This window comes from Diadema setosum, chromosome 2 (assembly GCF_964275005.1).
Source record: "Diadema setosum chromosome 2, eeDiaSeto1, whole genome shotgun sequence".
Lineage (NCBI taxonomy): Eukaryota > Metazoa > Echinodermata > Echinoidea > Diadematoida > Diadematidae > Diadema > Diadema setosum.
The window spans coordinates 16,349,047-16,373,216 of NC_092686.1; the positions used below are offsets into that span (position 1 = coordinate 16,349,047).

Below are 24,170 nucleotides of genomic sequence, written 5' to 3' on the forward strand. Positions count from 1 at the left end.
TGTTTTTTGAACTTCTTATGTACTTCTTTGTTTTTTCGACTTTATGTTTTTCATTGTTTTTTCGATGAAATTTGTCCGTGACATTGTTCCGAACAAGAAAATGCATTATAAATTGATTTTAATCAATAAAACCCCAAAATAATCATGCTTTTATGAAATTTGCCTGCAAACACAGTTTGCATTGAAATTGTACACAAATTCACGTTTTTGAGCAATTTTTGGCCTGACATGCACGTGCATATTTATGCGCAACTTCGGAACCGCACACCCGGGCATCGCAAATTTGGTGTCAAAAGATGCGGGAGACTCGAAAGAAAAAAGTCATGAAACGTCACGGCGATAGCTTCTCGCGATAGCGATACATCACGCGAAACGTTGAGGGGGGGGCCTCGGAGGCCCCCCCCCCCCCCCCCCCCCCCCGGCCTAGTTAGGGTTAAAAGGGGCGTACTTTTACTAGTAAGTATTGTACCATGGATTCAGTTGAAGCAGTTTTGATATGCATTATGTACACTAAAATTGAGACACTTGTAACCAGGTGCAGTTGCTACACAAAAACCTGAAATAAGTGTGGGAACAACCAAGTCTATGACATACATTGTTTTATGAAGCATGATATTGATATACAGTCAACAAAAGGCATAAGAAAATGATTGGTAAAGACAAGAGTGTGTCATAATTGTTATAATGACCATACATAGCAAATCCACTGATCCTGCTGTTGCATAGTCTGCCTGAAATGAACTTTTAAGTACACAATTGACAATTATGTGCCATAGACCCTTCATATGCAAACTTTGATTACTTTAACCGTTTCTGCAGAGGTAATGTGCTTTTAGTTTCCAGATTGCATTATAGATTGTCTGTTAAACGTGACTTTATGAAAGGAGTTACAAGTTATGAAGGCAAAAGATCTGTGACTGGTGAATACATGAAATGAATGCAAAATCCTGTGTCTTTTTAAATCATGGTGCTGTAACGAAAAGCGTCCAATTCATTTTGCATGACTTGGTGATGTACACAGGCTTGAAACAGCTTATAGTTCTTGCAATACATGGTCAATAAAATGACAACAATCAACTTTTTATACCTGTACCATGCCTAGTTAATTCTAAGATTGTCTTCCACTGTTTGTTAGTTCACAGCAAGACATAGTCGAAAGTGATTACATAATTCTGTCAGATATGTGATTAACTTACTACAACTACATTGCATTGTGCAACCTCATTTGGGTTTCACAAATATTTGAAAATCAGCAATCAAATTCCTGATCGGATAAACTGGCAGTTCTCATCACTGCTTGGATGTTGGAAAGAAAGGTTCAGACCCCAGAAAGTAAAGTCTGGCTGCAAATTTTACTCCGACTTGCATGATCAGATGCAAGAATCCACCTTAAAATTGATTTTTACATTATATTAAGACTCTTATTAAAGGGCCTATTTCACAAAGGTGCGTTTGGCCAAGTCAGTTTCACAGAATGGTCCAATGAATAATTGAATGCATTAGAATGCAAGGAAAGAGTCATGTGCATTGTCCTATTATACTTTTGTGCTACTGTACGAGCTGAAATTTTCGCGTACAGATATTTTCGCGAATTGCTACTAGGAGGACATTTTCACGTGTTGTTAATTTCGCGGTTGCGAGGTCTAACTGTACTTATTTTATTGCACGTTGTTATTTTCGTGTGTTGTTATTTTCGCAGTTCAAAGGCGATTCGCGAAATTCGCGAAAATAAAACCACCGCGAAAATTTCAGCTCGTACAGTATGTCTGATAGAATTCTAATACAGGTCTGCCAACCCCTGTAGACTGATTATACTGATGACCAAAATATGCATGTCCAAATTTTAGAATTTGTAAATATTGAGTATGTTTAATCAACACTAAGAAAAAAAAAATCATTTAGATTTCATATAAAAAAGTTCCATATGTTGTGCAAAGGGAACATTACTTGGCATCTCTTGCGACGAATACCTTTCATATAAGTCAACAAAAAGAGCTATACATGTACACTTGAACAGGTTTACCCATGGACTAGCAGTAACACTGCTACGGTAGATGGGAGAATGAATAGATAGATGAAAAAACAGAGCATTAACATGATTCATTCACCACCTTTATGAAATCATATCAATAAACAACTATTTGAATTCAACCCAACCAAAAAAAAAGATGAACAAAGGGAAACACTGCATTATTTTACCAACACTACCTCGCTAAGACCACTGATAAATGACCAGTTTTGTGTTGCTTCTATCCTGACATGTTGGTTGGATGATACAAGTCCTGTCAGAAAGAGAAACTTTGTAGTCTTTGACACTGTACATTGGCAAAGGAACACCGAAGAGTGGGCGACTTGTTTCAAGATCACGATTTGTTTTATCTAATAGATGCTGCTTCCAGTCTGCCTCATCCTGTACCAGTTCCATTACTGGAAGAGGGTTTGGTAACTTACCGTCTACAACATCAGCCTGCTCATCGCAATTTTGATCATGACTACTACCAACCTCTTTGTCATTATCTTCTAAGGTCAAGACCTGTTCAATTTCAGACAGGAGCTTTGCTCTATCTAGAACTTTACTAGCATTGCCTGCTGCTGTATGATCATCTCTACAGCTGGTGTTTTGTTCCACTTTTTTGTTGGTGGAGAGTCCCGTCTGCCATCCCTTGCTGTAATCTTCCAAAGGGTCAGTTTGGAGGGAGGAACAATGGGTCCTATCAAATTTGATATCCTCACTCTCTGGATTTCTCATCTCTGGATCTGCAGCCTTTTCATTTTCTACTCTTTCCTCTACCTTCCTGGAATTCTTCGATTTAACATCAGTTGAAGTTGACACACTTGACGTCCTCTCCATTTGATCACATTCCTCCTCCTGCAGATCAGTTTTGTGCTTTGTGCACGTCTTGCTGGACTTTCCATACTGGAACAAGTGAACCACATGATTCCTCATTACCAACAGGCCATCATCGTGCAGGAGTTGGATTGCGAAGAAGGGGCCATCTTCAAAGTAAATCCAACTGACACCTTTTGTCCTTCTGCATTCTTCATCGAGGAAGACTAGGACTATGGCGCATATACCTGTCAATCAAAAAAAGATATATATATATATATACTGGTATATAGATATACATATATATATATATATATGTATATATATATATGTATATATGTATATATATATATATATATATATATATATATATATATATATATGTATATATATATGTATATATATATATGTATATATATATGTATATATATATATGTATTTATATATGTATATATATATATATATATATATATATATATATATATATATATATATATATATATATATATATACTGTACAGATATCTATATATGTGCATTACATAATTGCAATGCCACAGTACTATATATCACATTCAAATATGTATCTATACCAATGTGTACATATCTTGTCACCCATATAGTCCTTAGAATAAGTGTGCTTGTGGATATTTTCGCGAAACTAATTTTTTGCCCTCACCCGGGTAAGATAAGTTTTGCATGTTTTTAATTCGGCGGAATCAAGACATCAACTACTGGAACATACGGCAAGCAAAAATAGTCACATGCTTTTATTTTTGCACTAGTTTCTGGTTAAAATTTCAACATTGCGAGATTTTTCACATTTGCAGTAACTCCATTGAATGGAACTAGCCACTCCAGAATACAAGGAATTGTGTCTAGACTGTTCACTTCACTACTATGCATTTTTTCAAGGATGAGAAAAAGAGATGTTTTCAAGTCCTTGTTTAAATCTTAATGTGTAATGGGAAACAACGGTTCCTATGAAGTCATGCTCATCTGTAAAGTGAATGGTGAAAACTGAGATGAAAAGTTTGTGTGCACAGAAAAATGTTATTTCAACAGATTGATAATTTTCATGGGCTTGCCTTTCACAAGATTAGAAATACCTAATCATCAGTGTTTCCATGAGTAAAGCAAGGCAGAACAAAAAGCACTGAAATAAACTAAACAAACTAGATCAAGAATGGCTGACTGATATTATCAATAGTGAGAGGTACATCATTTCCAAACTTATAAAAAACTAGAAATGTCACTACGGCGACTGGTATGCCTCTGCCATAATGCATGGTTCTCCTAATAGGTGTATAGTACAATGTCTTGACAATGTGTGATGACAGTTTCACACAATTGGCAAAATATTAAAATGGCAGGTTTGCCACAAATGTGCTGAATGTTCACTTTCCTAGAACTAGGTTCAATTGGATGAATGATTAAAACGTCAGAGTGCAGGTATTTGGGGAACTGATGATTTTTACTTGACTTTTGACCCTTTTATAAGTTTATGCATTAAGTAATTTTCAAGGTACTGAGGAAAAGTATAATTTCAGTATCAAATGGTAAAATAGTATTATCTAAACCTGGCCTTTGATCTTTGACCTCACAGTTCCAAAGAGAATCACTGTTAGGTAGAACATGCATAAATATGTAAGTTTCATGATGATACCTTGAGTTACTTTCGAGATATGGAGGAAAAAGTGCAATTTAGCACTTTCACTTGACCTTTTGACCTTTGACCTTTTGGCAAGAAACTTCCCACAGATTATATATTGGGTAATACATGCATACATCAAGTTAAAAAAAAAAATCCTTCAGGCATTGCATAAATATAAGGAAAGTAGTGATATTTTGAGGAGTTGACCTTGACCTTTGACCCCCTGACCTTTGACCAATGACCCCCAACTTCCCTAGATAATCACTGCCCATCGGTACATACATATATTCTAACAAGTTCCATGAAGATACCTTGAACCGTTTGCGACCTTTGACCTTTGACCCCATGACCCTAAAATCCAAACAAAGTATTATCCCCCCAGGATATTCCCTCATACCAAGTTTGATGTAAAACCACCACACGGTTCTTGAGATATCGACAAAAACAAAACGGGAAGGACGTACGGACGGACGGACGGATGGACGACCCGAAAACATAATGCATCCGGCCACTTCGTTGGCGGAGGCATTAAAAAAAAAAAGAAGAAAAGCTTCTTTTCATACCCCCAATGTTAGCTAGTGCTGTAATTCTTACCTTGTCTTGTGACGGTTGCTATGGTGTTGCCCACCCATGAAACAGGCCAGTTCTGTACCAGCTTCTCTCCTGCTTGCCAGGTGTTGCCGGGAAAGAGGATTGTTGTCTGGAGCTCCCCTGTACTGATGTCCCACATCTTGGCACTGCTCTCTGGTTCTGCCACTGACAGTACCTAGTGATTGGCAATATCATGAGCACACACAAAATCCAAAGGAAGTATACATGTTTTCCACTCGTTGGTCCCTTCTAATGTCAATGGAATACACTCTCATCGCCAACAACAAATTGGGAATGATGAGTGGTCAAGATATTTTCATCACACAGTACCTTTTGAAGTTATTTTGAAGATGAGAGTTTCACACTTTTGTTAGAATCTTATATTCTCATATCTTGTGACTTGTCTGAATATTTCACTCTAAATGTAAAGCCAACACACGGTATTTGAGCTTTCTCCCTTTTTTCCTGTGCTGAATTCAAATTGTATTTTTTTTTATAATCCAAATGTACAATAAAATTTCACCAATATAGCAATTATACACTGGCAGATCACAAGCAATGACAAGTACATTGTATACAAACCCTCATACATCCTTGCTTGAGAAAAACAGATATTTGTGACCCTGCACCACAAAACCAACAAAAAAGTTGCCAGATATGGAATTTTAGTTAGGGACAAATTCTGAAAGAGCAGACTCTAGACTTTAAAATGATGTATAACTCAATTCAAATGGACTCCCCTAACCTATCTAAATACTGGAAAGAAAGAACACACTCTGGAAAACTGGGAACTGAGAAAAGAGGCTGTGAAGTACAGGGTTTATTCAAGCACTTAATCCTTACCAGGCTGTGCTAGCTGTGCGGTGAAAGGGACAAAACACAGGTTGTAAACCACAGGAGCAACAACAATAAAGGGATTATCAGATTAAGCTGAAATTGAATATGTTCTATCAACACATTATGTTCATGATTAATGCCAACTTTCAAAGCAGAAGCTTTATCCTTTCACAAGTTATTAGACTTGAAATTAAAGAGTGTGCAAAGGATTTTAAGAAATGAAAAGGGGCCTCTAAAACATACCTGATCATTCTACTCTCCCCCCAAAAAGGTTGTAGAAAAACTGCTGAAAACACACTTTCCCATTCATGTTATGATCCCAAATTAAAGAATAGTGTAGAAGAAGGGTACACTGTAGTTCTTTCAGAAAATATGAAAAACTCAAGATTGACTCAGTTGACCCATTTGACTTTTTTGAGTCCTCGCGTAAAATCAATGGGTGTGACTTTTTGTTCGTTTTGTGATGCACGGTCACATTTGTTTCCTGGTGAATAAGAGACCAGGTGTCTAGCCCAATAAACAGCAATAATAGTACAGGATTTTCATTGACAGTCGTAATTACATGGTTAAGGCAACTTTTCGGTGCTTGAAGAGTTCAAATACAAGTAAGGGATAGGAGTCTAGTTCTGATATGGTGTTCAATGAGCTTGAAACACGTGTAGTGGTTTAGAGTTCTTTGCTTTTGTAGATAATGGCCAGTGATGATGATGATGATGATGATGATGATAATGATAATAATTATGATAATGATAATGATAATAATGATAATGATAACAAGAATAATAATAATAATAATAACAACAATAATAATAATATTAATAATGATAATAATGATAATAATAATAATATTATTATTATCATTATTATTATTATTATTATTATTATCAATAACAAACGTTGCTACAGCTGCTTTGATAATTCCAATTAGCAACAACAACAACAATAATAATAATATTAATAATAATAATAATAATAATAATAATAATAATGATAATAATAATAATAATAATAATATTAATATTATTATTATTATTATTATTATTATTATTATTATTATTATTATTATTATTATTATTATTATTATTATTATTATTATTATTGATAACAAACGTTGCTACAGCTGCTTTGATAATTCCAATTAGCAACTAGGCTATTCAAAGAATCCTGGATTGTAAATTCATATGTTTCTCAGACAGGCATACCAACCTTGTGAACACTGCATTATTCTGAGGGTTGAAAAAAGTATATCTTATGTATACAAAAACAGTACCCGGTATCTTCATGGAGCTATTGCAGTATAGCTCCATGGTATCTTTTACCTTTCCTCCAGTAGACATGTGTGGCAATTCAATTTGGGAAATATGATATTTTCCATGAAACCTATGGTACTCTTGGCAAAATACTCCACAAAAGTAACAGTTGGCATCTCTGCAAAGAACTTGTGACCATACAAAAAAAAACAAGGAAAAGTAGAGATTACTCGGTGCGTAAAATATGTCCCCGCCGGAAGTAGTATTTAGTAGCAAAATGTACAATATCGGTAAAAAATCAAGGTCAAAGGTCAAAGAAGTCAAAGGTCAAAATTCTGTGTGGAAGTTCTGAAGCCCTCAATTAGTGCCATCACAAAAAGCATACGGAATCAAAATCGGGTTAGAAATGGCGAAGGAGTAGCATTTTGTAGCCAATGTACAATATAGGTCAAAAATCAAGGTCAAAAGTCAAAGAAGTCAAAGGTCAAAATTCTGTGTAGAAGTTTTGAAGCCCTCACCTAGTGCCATCACATAAAGAAAACGGAATCGAAATCGGGTTAGAAATGGCAAAGGAGTAGCATTTTGTAGCCAATGTACAATATAGGTCAAAAATCAAGGCCAAAGGTCAAAGAAGTCAAGGGTCAAAATTCTGTGTAGAAGTTTTGAAGCCCTCACCTAGTGCCATCACATAAAGCAAACGGAAGTGAAATTGGGTTAGAAATGGCAAAGGAGTAGCATTTTGTAGCAAAATGTACAATGCAGGTCAAAAATCAAGGTCAAAGGTCAAAGAAGTCAAAGGTCAAAATTCTGTGTAGAAGTTTTGAAGCCCTCACCTAGTGCCATCACATAAAGCAAACGGAATCAAAATCGGGTTAGAAATGGCGAAGGAGTAGCATTTTGTAGCAAAATGTACAATATAGGTCAAAAATCAAGGTCAAAGGTCAAAGAAGTCAAAGGTCAAAATTCTGTGTAGAAGTTTTGAAGCCCTCACCTAGTGCCATCACATAAAGCAAACGGAATCGAAATCGGGTTAGAAATGGCGAAGGAGTAGCATTTTGAAGCAAAATGTACATTATAGGTCAAAGGTCAAGGTCAAAGGTCACAACTGAAATTCCGTGTAGAAGTTTCAAAGCTCCCATGTAGTGCTATCATATAAAGCAAACAGAATCAAAATTGGCTCATAAATGACAGAGAAGTAGCAAATTGAACATTTTGATCACACACGGACGCACAGACGGACGGACACACGGACACACACACGTACGGAGCCCGTTTCATAGTCCCCTGCTCGAACTCGTTCGGCGGGGACAAAAAAGAAGAAAACTTCAACTTACTCTGTCCCCTGTGATGGTGGTTTTCAAGGTGTGATCTTCCAGATCAAACAGTGATGATGTGTTGTAGGTATGACTCAAGGTTTGTGTGTGCGTCAAGGTATAGTCTCTGCCTCCAGACCTTTTTCCTTCCTGCAGCTTCAACACCAGAATATCAAAACACTCAGTGTTTCTGCTTACGGGCACCAATATGGTATCAAACCAAGAGCTGTGAGAAAAATATGTAAAAGGACATTTAGATAAATCTCACATCTAGTGTTCTACCAGAGACATCTACTGAATATCTTGTTTTCATTTCTGACTGTGATCAAATATTGAGATGCCAAAGCAAAAAAAGTTTATTAAAAACACATTCTTCTACAAAAGCAAGAAAACCAGCCAATATACAAATATCACTTCTACATATTCAGAAGGAATCACCAAATTTGATGCTGAAAATGTAAATATCTCAAAATGAAGCAAAACATGATGTATAGACAAACTTCAATGCTACAAGGCTATCAGAAAATTGGGGGTACAATATCCAAATCTGAGTTATTCCAGCATATTTTCCACATAGTGCATAAAACACACAAATGCTAGTTCTTATTCCCCAGAGTGACTCACCATCATGAAAACTCAGATATACCTCATCCCATCAGAATTGATTTATACCTGCATTTTCACATTCCTGCAAGAATAAGAGGGAGTCTCTCTATAGCAAAGATCTATATTTCACGACTTTTCTGATATTTACCTCATGTACACAAAATTGTGATTGTATGATTTCAAATTGTATTAGTTTGCTACTGTCATATCTATATCTATGCATATTGTAATATTTTGATGTAAAATTGTGAGCAATTAAGCTGCTACTGTCAGTCACAACATTTGTAATAAACCATGCATGAATAATGATAATAGGATGAAATAAGTCAAGAAAACCAGAAGTGAATTTAAAGTGGCACATCAGGGGCTGTGAAGAGAAGATTTGATGCAGGCAATGGTACTCATGAATCAACCTTAAACCCAGTTAACTTGAGCTTACCACATGGCATCAACGGCAATTCCAGCAAAGTCATGAACCATCACAAATTCCAGTCCCACATATAACTCTAGGCACCGTGTGTGCAGCACACACAGGATTGATCTGTCTACAGTCTCCTCAAAGGTTGTTTTTCCTGTAGCACAGGCGAAAAGTGTCCGTGGGGGTTTGTGAAATTACTAAATTGAATACAGGAAGTCAGCTGTATTTAAATTTAAATGACCATCTGGCTTATCTAGGCACAAATGCCAGGTCAATATTACTTAATAAGAAGCATGAAAATGGGGACCTCAAACATAAATAGGTAAGACATGTCTCCATTAGCCTTTAAAAAAAAAAAAAAAAAAAAAAAATATATATATATATATATATATATATATATATATATAATATATATGTCAAGCTTTGAAGAACAGTACATCTAAAATTTACTGCATATTCCACTATGTATTAGGAGAGGAAACAGTTCAAGTAGATTCATAGTATCTCTTGTAACTTGTATGTAGAAATTTGCAGAATTGCTCTACACAAATTATCTTTACATCATGCTTTACAAGATTAAAATAAAAACAAGTCATCTGATGAAATGGGTAAAGTCACACTATTTTCACAAGACTGAATATCATTTCCTATGTTTATCTCTCAACAAGAATGAATGCTCCTATCAAATCTAATTCAAGATGCTGTCTTACCATGAGTACGAATTTCAGTGGTTGTCATGGCAACTGGATACCTCTTGCTGATGAAAGCCTTTCTCCTTGTAGCCTCACTGTGGATGTCATATGCTACCAGCTCACCTTTGATGTCATATTCAAATATCACATCATCTGGAAAAAAAGTGCAAACATTATTTATCAGGGTTTTCAATCCAATTTTGTTGTTTCATCACATTAGAGACCAAAGTAGAGTGCACTGCCATGCTTGAAAGATGACAGTAGATTCCAACAGAGCTTGTGAATTGTTCTAAGATTGAATCTACTTCAAATGATACAGCAAATTTCCCTTCTAATGTTTTTATAGTGACAGAGGAGATATTTGTCAACATTAAAGGCATAATTTACCACTTGCAGATTAAACAAAAATCCAGCATTACTGCTTTAAAATAGTGAGTTAGGGATAGAAACAACCACTGTAAAAATTTGAATCAGTGAAATCAATGTTAAGTACTGTTAGATATACAAAATGTGAACAATGATTATAATAAGAATGTTTCCAGACTAAACCGTCTACAGTTACGGTTTATTGAGAAAAATATAGATATCTCCTTATATTTTAGGCTTTATCACAAAAATTGTATATGATAGGATGTTTTGTGGTACAACAGACCTACACATATATGCATTAAATGTCATATCTTGAAAATTTTTTAAATCGCTGTTCCCAAAGGTAAACAGTGCCTTTAACCATGATGAGTGGCCAGAGTGAATCTACAGTAGGGCATAGGATAGATTCAGTCACTTGAGGATTCAACAGTGACTTCAAAGCTTTAGACTCTATTTTCTGCTACTTTTTTTTTATTTTTTTTTTTTTACATCTAGCATCTTCATCATCCTCATCATCATCCTCAGCACAATCATCATGATCTTGATCAACAACCAGTGAACCATTAATGGAGAATTGTATAGCCAGCTCGAGTAGAACTTCTTCCTTTTACAGTCCATTCATGTCCTCCTCAAACATCATCCCTCCCCCTTTCTCAGAAACTGATTTTACTTACCAGATAAACAGAGCATTCTTGTTGTCATGCCAACAGTCAATGACACATCACAGTCATTCGGTGATTGAAATATTGCCTTCTTCACTGTTACTTCCTCCTTGGTGTTCTCTCGGACTTGTGAGGAGCGGAAAGAATACCACTCCACATACACATCCCTCCATCCCTCGCCATGGCGATAGATGGAGTCAATGGGGTGCTTACACAGGCGCATCAGAGCATAACGTGGGATCTCTGACTTGCAGCAGTTGAACCACATTCGTGAACTAGTGGCAAAAATTTACAGCAAATTGATGCCATGAAGAATACTTCTGAAAATATACATGATTCACAAAGAGCTCTCAGAGAAATATTTCATAGCATGGAATCATTATAACTCATAAATGATTTGGCTTTTAATTGTTCATTTATGATCAAAATCTGATATTTCAAGAAAAAAATTCTGACTGGGAAGTTTCTACTACATAATATGTAGTAGAAACTTCCCAGTCAGAATTTTTTTTTTTTTATATTATACTAGACTGTACTTATTTTCTATTTCTTAATATCATGGTATCATGCCAAATATTAACAGCAATGATAATCAAAAACAGCAGTGAAAAAAAAAATAATGACAGTGACAATAATAATTTTACATAATAATTTTACACTAATAAAAACAGAACTGCCAGATTCAATGTTCATAAACTTGTTTTCATATCTAAAATGTAAAAATATATCAATTCTTTGTATATACACATTACATGGTTCAAATGAACAAGAAGATAATACTGGTACTGTCGACTCCCAGTATAATGAAGTCCTCGGAACTGGCACTTTTCTTTTATTATATCGAAATTTTGGGATCTGAATTTTAGTGAATTTTCATTTTATCATAACAACAATTTTGTTATAACAGTGTTTTTTATAATGGGAGTGCACTGTATTTGAATTTTTAATGAGATGAAATCAATCAGTGAATCATGGTCATCATGATATGTTATCATCGCTATCAAGTATCCAACTCTGGAATGATCATGAATTTCAAAAATGTGATATGTTACCTTGATGTAAGCGACTGCAAAGTTCTATCCCATTGTCTGCACACGCCATGTGCTTGAGCTATTGTAGCACCATCCAGATAAAGAAAGATCTTCTCAAGAACTTCAACAGGAAATAGATTTAGAAGTATTTCCCCAACATCCAACTGATTCATCTAAAAATCACACTCACAAAAAAAGAAGAAAAATGCATCTTTATGTTATTATGATAGCTACACTCAAACAGAATGTCTTAAAGAAATTTTTATAATCGTTTATGATGACCACGGAATAATTTTCTTGGTACATTGTATCATATTGCAATTTGCTATGCATTTTTTACACCACTGCTGCACTACAAACTCTCTTTCGTGTAGCAATTTTCTTCCATAATAGGAATATACACGATACATATGAAATGTATTATTTATCAGCTGAAATTCAAATCAAATTTGAGTTGGAAAATAATTCCCTGAATGACTATGTCACAGTTGAATAGCAGTGCTCTTCAAAGAACAAGTGTTTGAAACCATATTGGTTGATATACGGTATGTCAAGGTAAGTTTACGAAGAATCAAAGGTGTGCAGATGGAGAGATTTAATTGTATTAAAATGAAATACTGAACATTACCGTTACATAAAATATAGATGTTGACATTATTGATGTCTATTATCTGTAAGAACATGTTAGATCCTCTGCCAAAAGTTTACTTAACCCCCATCTCCCGGGAGATGGGGGTTAAGTAAACTTTTGGCAGAGGTCCCCCCCCCCCCCAAAAAAAAAAAGACAACACAAAACCCCAAACCAACAATGAAATTCATATTCATATAGCCGAAAGTTTAAAGCTCTTAAAATCTTACATTTAAACTTCTTGATGCATGAATGTGACATATTAGATCTCTAATTATATATTGATCTCTGATTATCTTGTTTCCTCCATTATTTTAGGCATAGGCCTATTCATAATCAATGACTTTAACAATTGGCATCGAGACCGATTCAATATGCAACGGTCAACATTTGAAAGGCCATATCAACATATGGAAGACTCATGCTTTTCTTGTGCATTACCATAGACCTCCTCTGTTGTTATCATGAATTGTTGGTGTGTGTGTGTGTGTGTGTGTTTTTTTTTTTCAATGTATAAAACGACATCAGGGAATGACCGAGGATAAAATTATTCATAGCTATCGATTGCTTGGATCTCGACGCTTGAAATAACGACATTTACGTTACACAAGCTGGTGTCTAAAGTACAGCCCATATCAGATCCAGATGGATTAATAGTGAAACTGTGGAGGGGGAAATAAGCAACGCTTAATTTACGTCTCTACATCCAAGTAAACTCTAAGTAAGTAAGTAAGTAAGTAAGTAAATAACACCTTTGAGTCATGGTATCATAGCCGATTTGGTTGTCCGACGAGGCGCACGGCCGCCGCCGTTCTGCGCTCTGGAGTTGCGGCCAAGCGGCTGGTGCTCGTTCACAATCAAACCGAGCGGCTCGGGCCGGTCGGTCGATCGCCTGTCTGCAGGGGTAGGTTACGTTGGGGATCCCTTCGAAGTCGTTGATCCTTCTTCGCGGCAGTCAAGCGAGAGCTAGAGATTGCAGCTGAATAACACTTCAGATTCGAAATGACTTAGTGTGGTAATGAAAGCGACAACGACATGTCTAATGACGCCTCTGAAGAGTGCACAATGGTATGTGTTTGTCCTGCAGATCTGCTGGAGATCGACCAAGGTGTGTACCGATCGGGCGCGGTAGGCCTACATGTGTCTTTACCTGTTCCGTCCTTTCTTGTTATTGTTGTATTTGAGTTTGAGAGCGTGGGAAATTCATAGGCTAAGTCCCAGACCCTTCTCGACTTCAAAACGGACAGTTCAAAACAGCGTACTGTGCTAGCTGCTTACTTGAAGCCAGATACTTAGTATCTTGCTTGATATAAAAAAAGAAAGAAAGAAAAGAAAAACAAATAAACAAACAAACAGACAAGCAAACAAACACACAGTACACACACAATAAAATACTCTGAAAGGAAGCAACTTCATATTGAGTCACAATCCATGGAATATTGATCCTCCTCGGAACTCCTCCTCGACCTCTTAATGGTAATCCTCTTCTTCCCTGATCCTGCCCTCCTTCTTCTCCTCGTCCTCCTCCTCCTCTTCCTTCTCCTCCTCCTCTACCCCTCTCAATGGTCCTCTTCTACCTTCTTTTATCTCTGTTATAACAGCCATACTTAATTTGTTTCTTCGTTCTTTGATTTTTCCATTTTCCCCATGTGTCCATTTTCAGCTAGAATTACAAGATCTATCTAACTACATAACAATATAAACCTAACTATAGCCATAAACAAAGACAAATCCCAATACTAATTAATTAATCAAGTCGCTGTCATGAAAAGAAAGTAGGAAAGACTCAGAAGAAGAAGAAGAAGAAGAAGAAGAAGAAGAAGAAGAAAGAAGAAGAAGAAGAAGAAGAAGAAGAAGAAGAAGAAGATCACAAAAAGAGGAATAGAAAAAAGAGAAGAAAAGCTGATAGTGGCGAGAAAAAAAAAATGTTTGATGGCAAAGACCCAAGGTGATGAACACTATAAGAGCCATTTCGTATAGCTATGACTACTTTCATAACATGCTTATAATGTTCAAGTTTAGTTTGATGTTCAGTTGGCTCTGAATCATTGACAAATCAGCAGATTTGTTCTTTTTTTTAGACTTTTTTGTAATTAAGATATATGAAACATCACATCTGCTAATAAAAATCAGATGATTTTTTTTTTTTTCATCAGTACAATTTATTAAGAAAAAAGTTATTTGGTTGAAAAAAAAAAACCTTGGGTCGCTTTTAAACTATCTTAGAGGCTATTCCAGATTTTGGCTACATAAAAATGTAAATGTAGATTGAGTAAAAATAGAATTCTCATTAGGGTTAGGCCTGCTATTGTTGTTGTTGTTTGTTTGTTTCTTTTTTGTTTCTTTGTTTCTTTACTGTTAATTAAATGCCCCTGCCTAACCTCTGGATTCTCACGCAGAAGTTATATTTTGTTGTTTAATGATGCATATAGCAAACATAATGAATTATGCATTTGCAACAAACTTTTGATTTTGATTGAGATAAGACAGAACTACACCGCAATGAGGGAAGAAAACTTTTGAAAATAGTTTACCCAGTTTATACCTGCCTGTTTATGTATAGCTTTGGCATATGCCTTATCACAACACAAAAACAAGTCTTCTTTTGCCCAACATTACTTCAGCGCAATTACGATGAATGATTTGAGATGGTGTGAAAGATTACAAATGAACAATTGCGTGCCAGTTCAGTGACATCATTTTCCTTTTTGTGGATCGATGTTTTCTGCATATTTCATATGATGGAATATGGTAGATAATAGTCCGCATGGTCACAAGAGTAATGGGTGAATGCTTGCTAGTCCTATTTGGACCTTAGAACTGGTTGAATTTTATGTTTGACAAATTGTTGGCGCTTAAACAAAATGTTATTTATTTCAAGCAAAGATTAAAGAAAAAAAACTCCTTGCATCTTATGTTGATTGATGATGACCTTTAATTTATGACCAATGTGTGTATAATTACGCATACTCGTACCGTATATATGTCACTACTCCCTCTGTTTTTATTTCTTTTCTTATCTTCCTTCCCCACCTCCCTCTTGTTTTAGTTTCTCACCTCAGCCCTTCTTCTATTTTGCAATACATTGTATATCATTTCCACACAACATTCCTAATCAACCTGGTTCAATTTTTGCAATTATACAAAACAATGTACATGTCGCCACAAGGAGTTTGTATTACATGTGAATGGTTTGTGGAAATAAATTGAAATTGAATTGAATTAAAATGAAATTTAAATTAATGTTTTCCATACATTTATCCCCCCAAAAATGGTATAATTGATACACATCAAAAAGGACCTCAATCCAGCAAACAGCGCGTCGCGCAAAAACTCCTGGAAAAGAGGTTGTTCATACAAAAATGCGCATGCCCATCAATTTAGCTGGGCGCTTCTGTAGTTGTGCAGCTGAGGCGCTTGGCTGAGCGGAGTTCGCACTGGTACAGTGTACTGACCACAGAACTATATATCTGTGGTACTGACGCTCATCGGGCCCCTGTGTGTAGAGCATTGTATTGTACGCGATCCGCGATCGCATATGTTTTCCCGCGATATTGAATCGGATCCAAAAGCAAAGAAGTCAGCCTATCTAGGCCTTAAGGGACTGACTTCTGCAAATTCTGGCCTGGTGCTCTGTCTGTAAACACACGAATGGACGTCAGTAGTATCTCCTCATCGCCATCAGTCTAGTGTAGATCCTAGGTCTTTTATCGAGCTGGAAAAGAGACGAAACTTGGACTCACTATGGGGTTCCTGAAATTCTTGATGCTCGAGAATTTCAAGTCCTATCAAGGCAAACAAACCATTGGTCCATTCAAGCCGTTTACTGCCATCATCGGACCAAATGGTGCTGGTAAGTGATTGAATGCATAAATAAGGAAATGTTATGTGGCAAGTTGGCTTTATGGTGGTGGACGAACTCTGTTCTGTAAATTACTGTAGAAAAAATAAGAGTTAGTCCTATTCAGAGGACATAACGTTTTGAATCCAGACAATGAACAGTACAGTGCAGTGCAGATGCATTGGACCTCGACCAGCAGGGCCAGGGGCCAGCCAGCCAGTACAGTGCAGTGGAAGTGGTAGTACCTACAGACAAGTACCATGTGCCAGTGCAGTGGCAGTTCAGTGCACAGTGCATGAATCTATATCTACCACATATGATGTTTGTTTGTTTTTTGTTTTTAAATGTAACACCATTAGAGCGCGAGCGACAAGGTACAGTGATTAACATCCTGGTTTAATTTATGAGGCAGTGCAGAAACCATTCTGCATATCAAACTCTTGCAGGTTTGACTTTTGCACCAGCCAGTCAGTTCACCTAACCGCAACAGCGACCCCAACATTCAACAACATTAACATGGACCGTGTTCTAGTTACAGCGCCCCACCCACTCCGGGGTTACCAGTCACCTTACACAGTAGGGGCGCTGGTCCGAGAATGAGGATCGTATTTGTTTATGAGGGTCGTCTTCGTATACGGTGACTACGTCGCAAGCTGCCGACTTCTCGGCGAACGGCGTCCCGATAAATGAGGATGCGTCCTTAAAACCCGATATAACCTTAGAAAACTATGATTGTCCCCAAAAGTAAGGACGCAAAAGCGCGACTGCTGATTGCTTCTTGCTTTGACCCTCGTAAATGAGGACGATGTGCGATAAACAGAGATCACTGCTTTCCTCGTTTTCTGTGTGCCCATGCATATGTTTTGTTGTAAGTTGAAGCTGACATACATGTAATACATGTAGGGCTATCTCTATAATACAAACGTACCACACGAAGCGAGGTAAACACAAATGCATACATTTGTGTTTACCTCGCTTCGTGTGATAAAAATATACGTTCCGCTGCATGCTGCGCATTGCGACATCAATTTACAAGTCATGCAAATTTTGTGTTTCTAGGAGCAATATGGATCGAGTTTTATTAGCAAACTGCTCTTCAACCTAAATGTGAGTATCGATGTCCTACTATTAATCATTGTGATGTTTGTATAGACCATCGGCATAACATACCTAAGTAGATCTCTAGATGTGCTTGGATTACATGGACGTTTCACTCGGGATTCTGTAAATTGTGAATAATTCTTGCAAGCGGCCTATTGTCGCATGTTGATTTGTATGTGAAAGGCAGATGAGTTTCAAGTTTGTTTACGTCTATCATTCAATTACTACAATTTTCAGTTGAAAACGACACACGTTAGTATTTTCCATTCAATAGCGCTGACGAAACCTGTATGTATTAGAAGTCTTGTGTGGGTATGCATGTGTATGCAATGTGGGTGTTTGAGAGTAGTCTGTATACCCAAATGCCAGGAAATTGTTATCCTATATCAAGAAAAAAACAAAACAAGCGCCAAGAAATCAGGTACATACTTTTGTACCATTTAATCACAAACACACACACAAATCTTCACATTTTTATTGCCAATGCTATAAAAAATATATATATATAGGCACAGGTATCACAGCACACGATGCATGCATTTCCTTTCTGTGCTGATAATATTAATGCTAGCTAGAATTATGATACAAGCAGTATGCTTTAAAAAAAGACTAAAAGCCTAATTACATTGTATGCCTAGAATAATGAAACATTCAGCAGTAAGATAACTGGAAAGCAAAAAAGAAAAAAGAAAAAAGAAGAAACAAACAAATAGATAATTGACAATTTAAGTATAACAGACATGATAATAAACTTAGTAAATTGTAAAAGATTAGTGAGTGTTGAACGTGACATTGCACTTAATGATTATTATTAAACAGTTACCAAACAGTTTGGCACAGACAGATCTTGGTCTAGGAGTTACCGAGGAGGGCATAAACAAAAGTATGACTATATTGTAGGAGCTGATGTCAAGACTTTTTATCTTTTGTCCTCGGGAGAAGATAGTTTGGTGACTTTTTTTCAGTTACAAACAGAATGGGTAGATGCTAAGCACATAGCTGTTCATACACAGCAACATATCAGGAAGGAATGTCCTTAACATTATATACAGCACCGTTGGTCAAGTACACAATATTGTAACATTATGCCTACAGTCACTTAACGATCTGCATACAATGTACTTTGATATCACACAAGTTTTCCCCGTTTCGAAATAAAAATGTCATTTTCTTTTTCTACAGAATTAAGTCATGAGAATTAAGGTTACAGCGTCATTTCCATCAAGAACAAGCTGAAGGAAAGTTGAGCAGTAATTCTGGATGTTAATTGCATGACGACAGGTGCAAGCTATGTTTCATGACGCCGTGACACTGGTACTGAGAGCCGCCGGGAAAGCCGACATTCGTGAGGAGCAAGCCGAACATGCGAACATGATTTGGGAGTAGCCCAACTTGCATGAACATGTGCCCTTCAACATCAATTTCTAGAACTGCTGTCGTGTTCTGTCCTCCAAGATCATTCACTGAATCAAAGAGAAGAACAAATACAAAATACATGTACTGTAATTAATTTGTACAACAAAAGTAACTCGGCAGTTTTGAGTGTAGTGGCAGAATTGTACATGAAACACGATAGGAGCGTACATTGTAGCTCTTATATTATGTAATTAGTTGTTCATCATTCAAATTATATATCTATATAACCTCTCTTAAACATAGCTGGTTCTCTTTATATGCATGGTAACCCATTCCATGACATATTTTTGTTCTTTTAAATAAAACTATTTGATGTAAAATATAATACACTGTATGTCCGACATAATCAAGCTACAGTCATTTACGATAAAGATATCTTGCCGAAGTACAGTGCACTGACGTTAGAACAAAGTCTTCGGGATCGGCAGTTTTGTTTCCTTGTATCAAATTTTTTGTGTACAACAACAACAACAACAACACACACACACACACACACACACACACACAAAACCGAACACTCAAGCTCCATTTATATTACCGGTATGCGATTATCGACTACCCATAATACGCTAAAAAGCAATATTAAATGCAATGTTATCACTCTAATTTCGTTGATAATGTACATTTAATAGAGATAGTTGTTTGTACTTCATGCTTAGTTTGAAATCACATCAAAGTAGTTGAGGATTCGAGTACTATTCCAAAGGTTCATTGTTCCTAATGTCCGTTGTACTATAAAAGGTTCGTCGTTTCGACGGGTCGTCGGTTTTACGGCTCGCTATTCCCAAGGTTCATAACGGTTGTTCCAAAGGTTCTTTTTTATATGAAAAGGAAATTTAAGGTTTGCTATAATCATTTGAAAGTCCATTTATCCGAAATGAAGTATCATTCGATTTTTCCGGAGGTTCGTTCATCCGTCAATGAAAGGTTCTTTTTATATGAAAAGGAAATTTAAGATTTGCTATTCTGAATGTCCATTAATCCGAAACGAAGTATCATTCGATTTTTCCGGAGGTTCGTTCATCCGTCAATGAAAGGTTCTGTTTGTATGAAAAGGAAATTTAAGGTTTGCTATTCTGAAAGTCCATTAATCCGAAATGAAGTATCATTCGATTTTCCGGAGGTTCGTTCATCCGTTAATGAAAGGTTCTTTTTATATGAAAAGGAAATTGAAGGTTTGCTATTCTGAAAGTCCATTAATCCGAAATGAAGTACATTGTATCATTCGTTTTTCCGAAGGTTCGTTCATCCGTCAATGAGAAAATGTTCGTTATTACGTTTCGTTTATCATAAAATGGAAATAAGGTTTATTGTTCATAGAAAAAGACCGTTCACCCTGAAATGAAAACGGTTCATTATCCGAAGACTTGTTGATCTAAAAACGATGATGTATGTTTTTGTTAGCAGTCCTATAATCACCTCTTCGTTTTCAGATTAACAAACGATTTTCATTTCCGATTAACGAACCTTGAAACACAAAGATTCCTAACATGTTTGGATTAAGGAACCTTCGTAATAGCGAACCTTATTTCATTTTCGGATTACTGAACGCAAGGAAAAACGAATCTTCGCAGTAACTAATGCCATACAAACAATGTCGCAATGACGGACAGTAGTTTATTTCGGATTTGCAACGAACATCTAGGTACACTGCAAACAGAATTTGTGTGTTTTGGAATTACGAACCTTCGGAAAAACGATCGTTATTGCATTTCGAATTATCTTATAATATGGCCGAATGCAAGTTCCGTGAAACGCAGAGCGATTTCTATTTAAACCCACTAAAATGTGATGCGTTCTTCAACAAAGCGACGCTCGCTAAATTTTTCTTATGCTGAAGTTATACTGTATATCGTAAGCGTCCCGCATTTCGTTATAGGGTCTAATTGAATAAATTTCGTTTTTCTTTTTCAATGTCGCCCGGAAGTTACTTAGTTCAATCAAAAATCATTTAGCTATTAAACGTTTTAGTTTTGAGCGACTCAATGATGTTTATTTTTAAATCTGAATTTTTGCATGTGCTTCAACGTTGTAACAATATGTCGTTCGTGTCGCAGTAACGCAAGTGCACCATATCAGCTCCTTTTGCCAACGCAACATGCAGAAGCATTGTTGAGCAATAATAATGATTCATGGAAGAGTGTAGGGCCTATTTCAGAGCTGCCATTATCCTACACATCGTATGATCTTACCTTGCTCAACTTCGATTGTGCTGTTGGGATCTGTGCCATAAGACAAGGAAAGAAAAATACAAATTTTACTGTCAAGAAATGTTCCGGTTTCACGGAGAGAAATATAAATATGCAATGTGATCAGATTAGTAGCATCAATATCAATGTTACTTTTATGTGTAAAGTTGCTTACCTGGTTCGTTTTGGCCTTCATTACGCAACTCCTTCATTTCCTCAATGTGAACATCCATCAGTTCTTGGAGGTCATCTTTATGAAATTAACAGATGTAGTTTGGTTAGTACACTTGCATCTACTGTAGATTCAAACAGAATTTAAGATGTGGCACACGTATAACACTTCTAAAGAAGTACATATAATCTGTTCCTGCTTATGATGCAATAACCAATAAAACAAATGTGATACATGTATGATTAATGAAGCATGCGTGTGGGCCATCATGTGAGAAGTTCTGGTAACATTTCTTACCATAATAATACTGGCCTCTCCCCTCATTTGACTCCACGATGACGGGCGTGCTACCGGACCTACAGGTGAGAGCTCACCCTCATAGATAAAATGATTCACGGGAATAAATCAAACACAGTTTGGTTAAAACTATCAGCACTGCATACTCTATAACTGTAGTGAGACCAGTCTTTAAAATTGCTACAGTACTCACTTAGGGCCTACGGGAGCCATTTTCACGTTTATTTTATAAATTATTATTGGGATTTTAAAAATGGGAATATCATTTAACAAGTTGATAGATGCGATCGAAAGAAGTAACGTTACAATGTATCTTTGATAATTTCGTTTCCACTGTTTCAAAATAATTACGTTTTTTTTTTTTTCGTGTTTGTTTTTTGTTTTTTGCTTAAAGTTTTGTTGTTAGTTTTATTCAACCGGTCCTTGAATATTAAAGCACTTTCTGTTTTGTTTGTGATCATTTAAATGTCCATGTGCATGCATACATTATACCGTACATGGGAAACTAGCGTCGGCATGAACGCAGCTGCCATGCACGGGCAGTCGGACATTGCGATTATTCAACACAACGGTGTTCACAACGGGATTTCAGGTACCGGCATACAGTCGCCAAACCAGGCAATCGGAAATCGGAATATTAATTAACAATAATTATAATTAATATTTTATCGATCAGAAATATTCATACCGTTCAAATTTGCCATAATTCCACTGCAAAGTGCATTGGTTACTTCGTAGGTGTGTTGCTCCATGATGCGTGTATTGCCAATGACAGCACAGCGACTTTCACATTTCGCGCGATAAATCCACGGGAAGACGGACAACCCACAAAAGTAGACGGTGAACTAGGGGTATTTGTACACGAGGAATCCGTTTATCGCATCTAGAACGTGCGGTTCGGTACCCCTAAGCCCGCAAAGCCCCGAGGAAAAAAATCGTCCGCGAAAAAGCTACCGATCCTGATTTTCGCGGACGCGATTTTTCCGCGTTTACGAAGATACCCTCGTTTGTGCGGACGATCCGCATTCTCGGACCAGCGCCCCTACTGTTACAGTTACAGTGTGTAAGATTTTGTCTGTTTTTTATGCGACAGGATGATGCTGGATTAAATCAACGTTCGAAGTGCCCACCAGCCATCAGCTATTTGCCTCCATGCCCCTCCCGATCCCACTGGCCGGAATTCCCCCAAAATCAAACCATTGACAATTGCGGCCACAGTATTTTGTTATTCAATTGTGCCCCTCTGAGTGGATTTGTGCCCCCTCATAAAAGTGGCCTTGACCCAAATTTGATGAAATTTGAGGCCTGTAGATCTATATCATATATTGTTTTATGCACCAACAAGCATGCACTGCAAATGAACACCTAATTTCAATTCCTTAGCACTAGGTACATCCTGACTTATTATGGATCCTGCTGAGTATCTTTGTAGAAACTTAGTAGAAGTAGAAGTAACATGCAACATATTCGCCAATTTATATGTTAAATATATTGTTGACTTTCTACTCTTATAATTAATGACAGGCAAGTCCAATCTGATGGATGCCATCAGCTTTGTGCTGGGTGAGAAGACTTCCAATCTCCGAGTGAAAAGATTGTCTGAGCTGATTCATGGTGCCCCCATTGGCAAGCCAGCATCCAACAGGGCCACGGTCTCTGCCATTTATGCTGAAGAAGATGGATCGGAGACTCAATTTACCCGCATGTAAGTCTGGGTAGGCAGAGGATTGGAAATGAAATGAAATACAAATTTGTACATCGAATGAGATAATTACTTTGGCAAATGATAAGGTTATTTTGTTTATAAGCACAAGATTAGCAGTGTCATCTAAAACTTGGTAAGAGTTTGTAGGGGATTCTACGAGAACACTGCTACCATGAATGATCCCATTGCCCTCTAGCCCGTATTTGTATTTTGGAATATAGGAGAGGAAATTGTACAATTCATAGTAAAAAATTACAGCCCCTGACCTTAAACTAGTCAGCTACTTGGTATTTGGAATAACAATGTGATTGCAGTACTAAACATGTGCAGGCCATTGCTTGATATTCTGCTATGATGTCCCAATACTTTGTTTATTCATTGCTACAATATAATTTATCATTGTTTTTTACCTTCCAACTAGATTTTCTTATTTCAATTAGCACATGTTTACAGTGTAGGGGTTTGTGATTGTATCTCCATAATTGGTTTCACTGTCAAATATAGGTGTAATTCATACATGTATACCACATATTTCCAAGAGTACTTTTTTTAATAAATTGCTTTATTGTAGA

General features: G+C 36.7%; 2 protein-coding genes across 3 annotated transcripts in view; one reads left to right on the top strand and one right to left on the bottom strand.

Annotated features, from left to right (window-relative positions):
- Positions 1–2,028: 2,028 nt before the first annotated feature.
- Positions 2,029–13,688, bottom strand: LOC140246187 (uncharacterized). The gene is made up of 8 exons (XM_072325630.1): positions 13,630–13,688; positions 12,271–12,422; positions 11,231–11,493; positions 10,206–10,340; positions 9,517–9,649; positions 8,493–8,697; positions 5,075–5,246; positions 2,029–3,075 (listed from the first exon to the last, which is right to left on the bottom strand). The coding sequence occupies exons 2-8, from the start codon at positions 12,420–12,422 to the stop codon at positions 2,213–2,215; spliced, it is 1,923 nt and encodes a 640-aa protein (XP_072181731.1). The 5' UTR covers positions 13,630–13,688; the 3' UTR covers positions 2,029–2,212.
- LOC140246185 (structural maintenance of chromosomes protein 1A-like) overlaps positions 13,512–24,170 on the top strand; it is a 56,787-nt gene continuing 46,128 nt past the window's right edge. Inside the window, exons 1-2 of one of the 2 annotated variants that reach the window (XM_072325629.1) lie at positions 13,512–13,598; positions 23,418–23,598. In XM_072325629.1, the coding sequence (XP_072181730.1) occupies positions 23,432–23,598 (167 nt within the window). In that variant the 5' untranslated portion in view covers positions 13,512–13,598; positions 23,418–23,431. Of the gene's footprint in view, positions 13,599–16,394; positions 16,731–23,417; positions 23,599–24,170 lie in introns of those variants that run through there. The other variant, XM_072325628.1, reaches the window with a different exon arrangement.

Coding starts and splice junctions, on each gene's coding strand:
- LOC140246187 (XM_072325630.1), bottom strand. CDS start 12,422: ATGAATCAGTTGGATGTTGGGGAAATACTTCTAAATCTATTTCCTGTT. Junction 10,341..11,230: donor AAGAATGCTCTGTTTATCTG/GTAAGTAAAATC, acceptor CTTTTTTTCCAG/ATGATGTGATATTTGAATAT. Junction 8,698..9,516: donor ATTGCCGTTGATGCCATGTG/GTAAGCTCAAGT, acceptor TTTTTCTCACAG/CTCTTGGTTTGATACCATAT.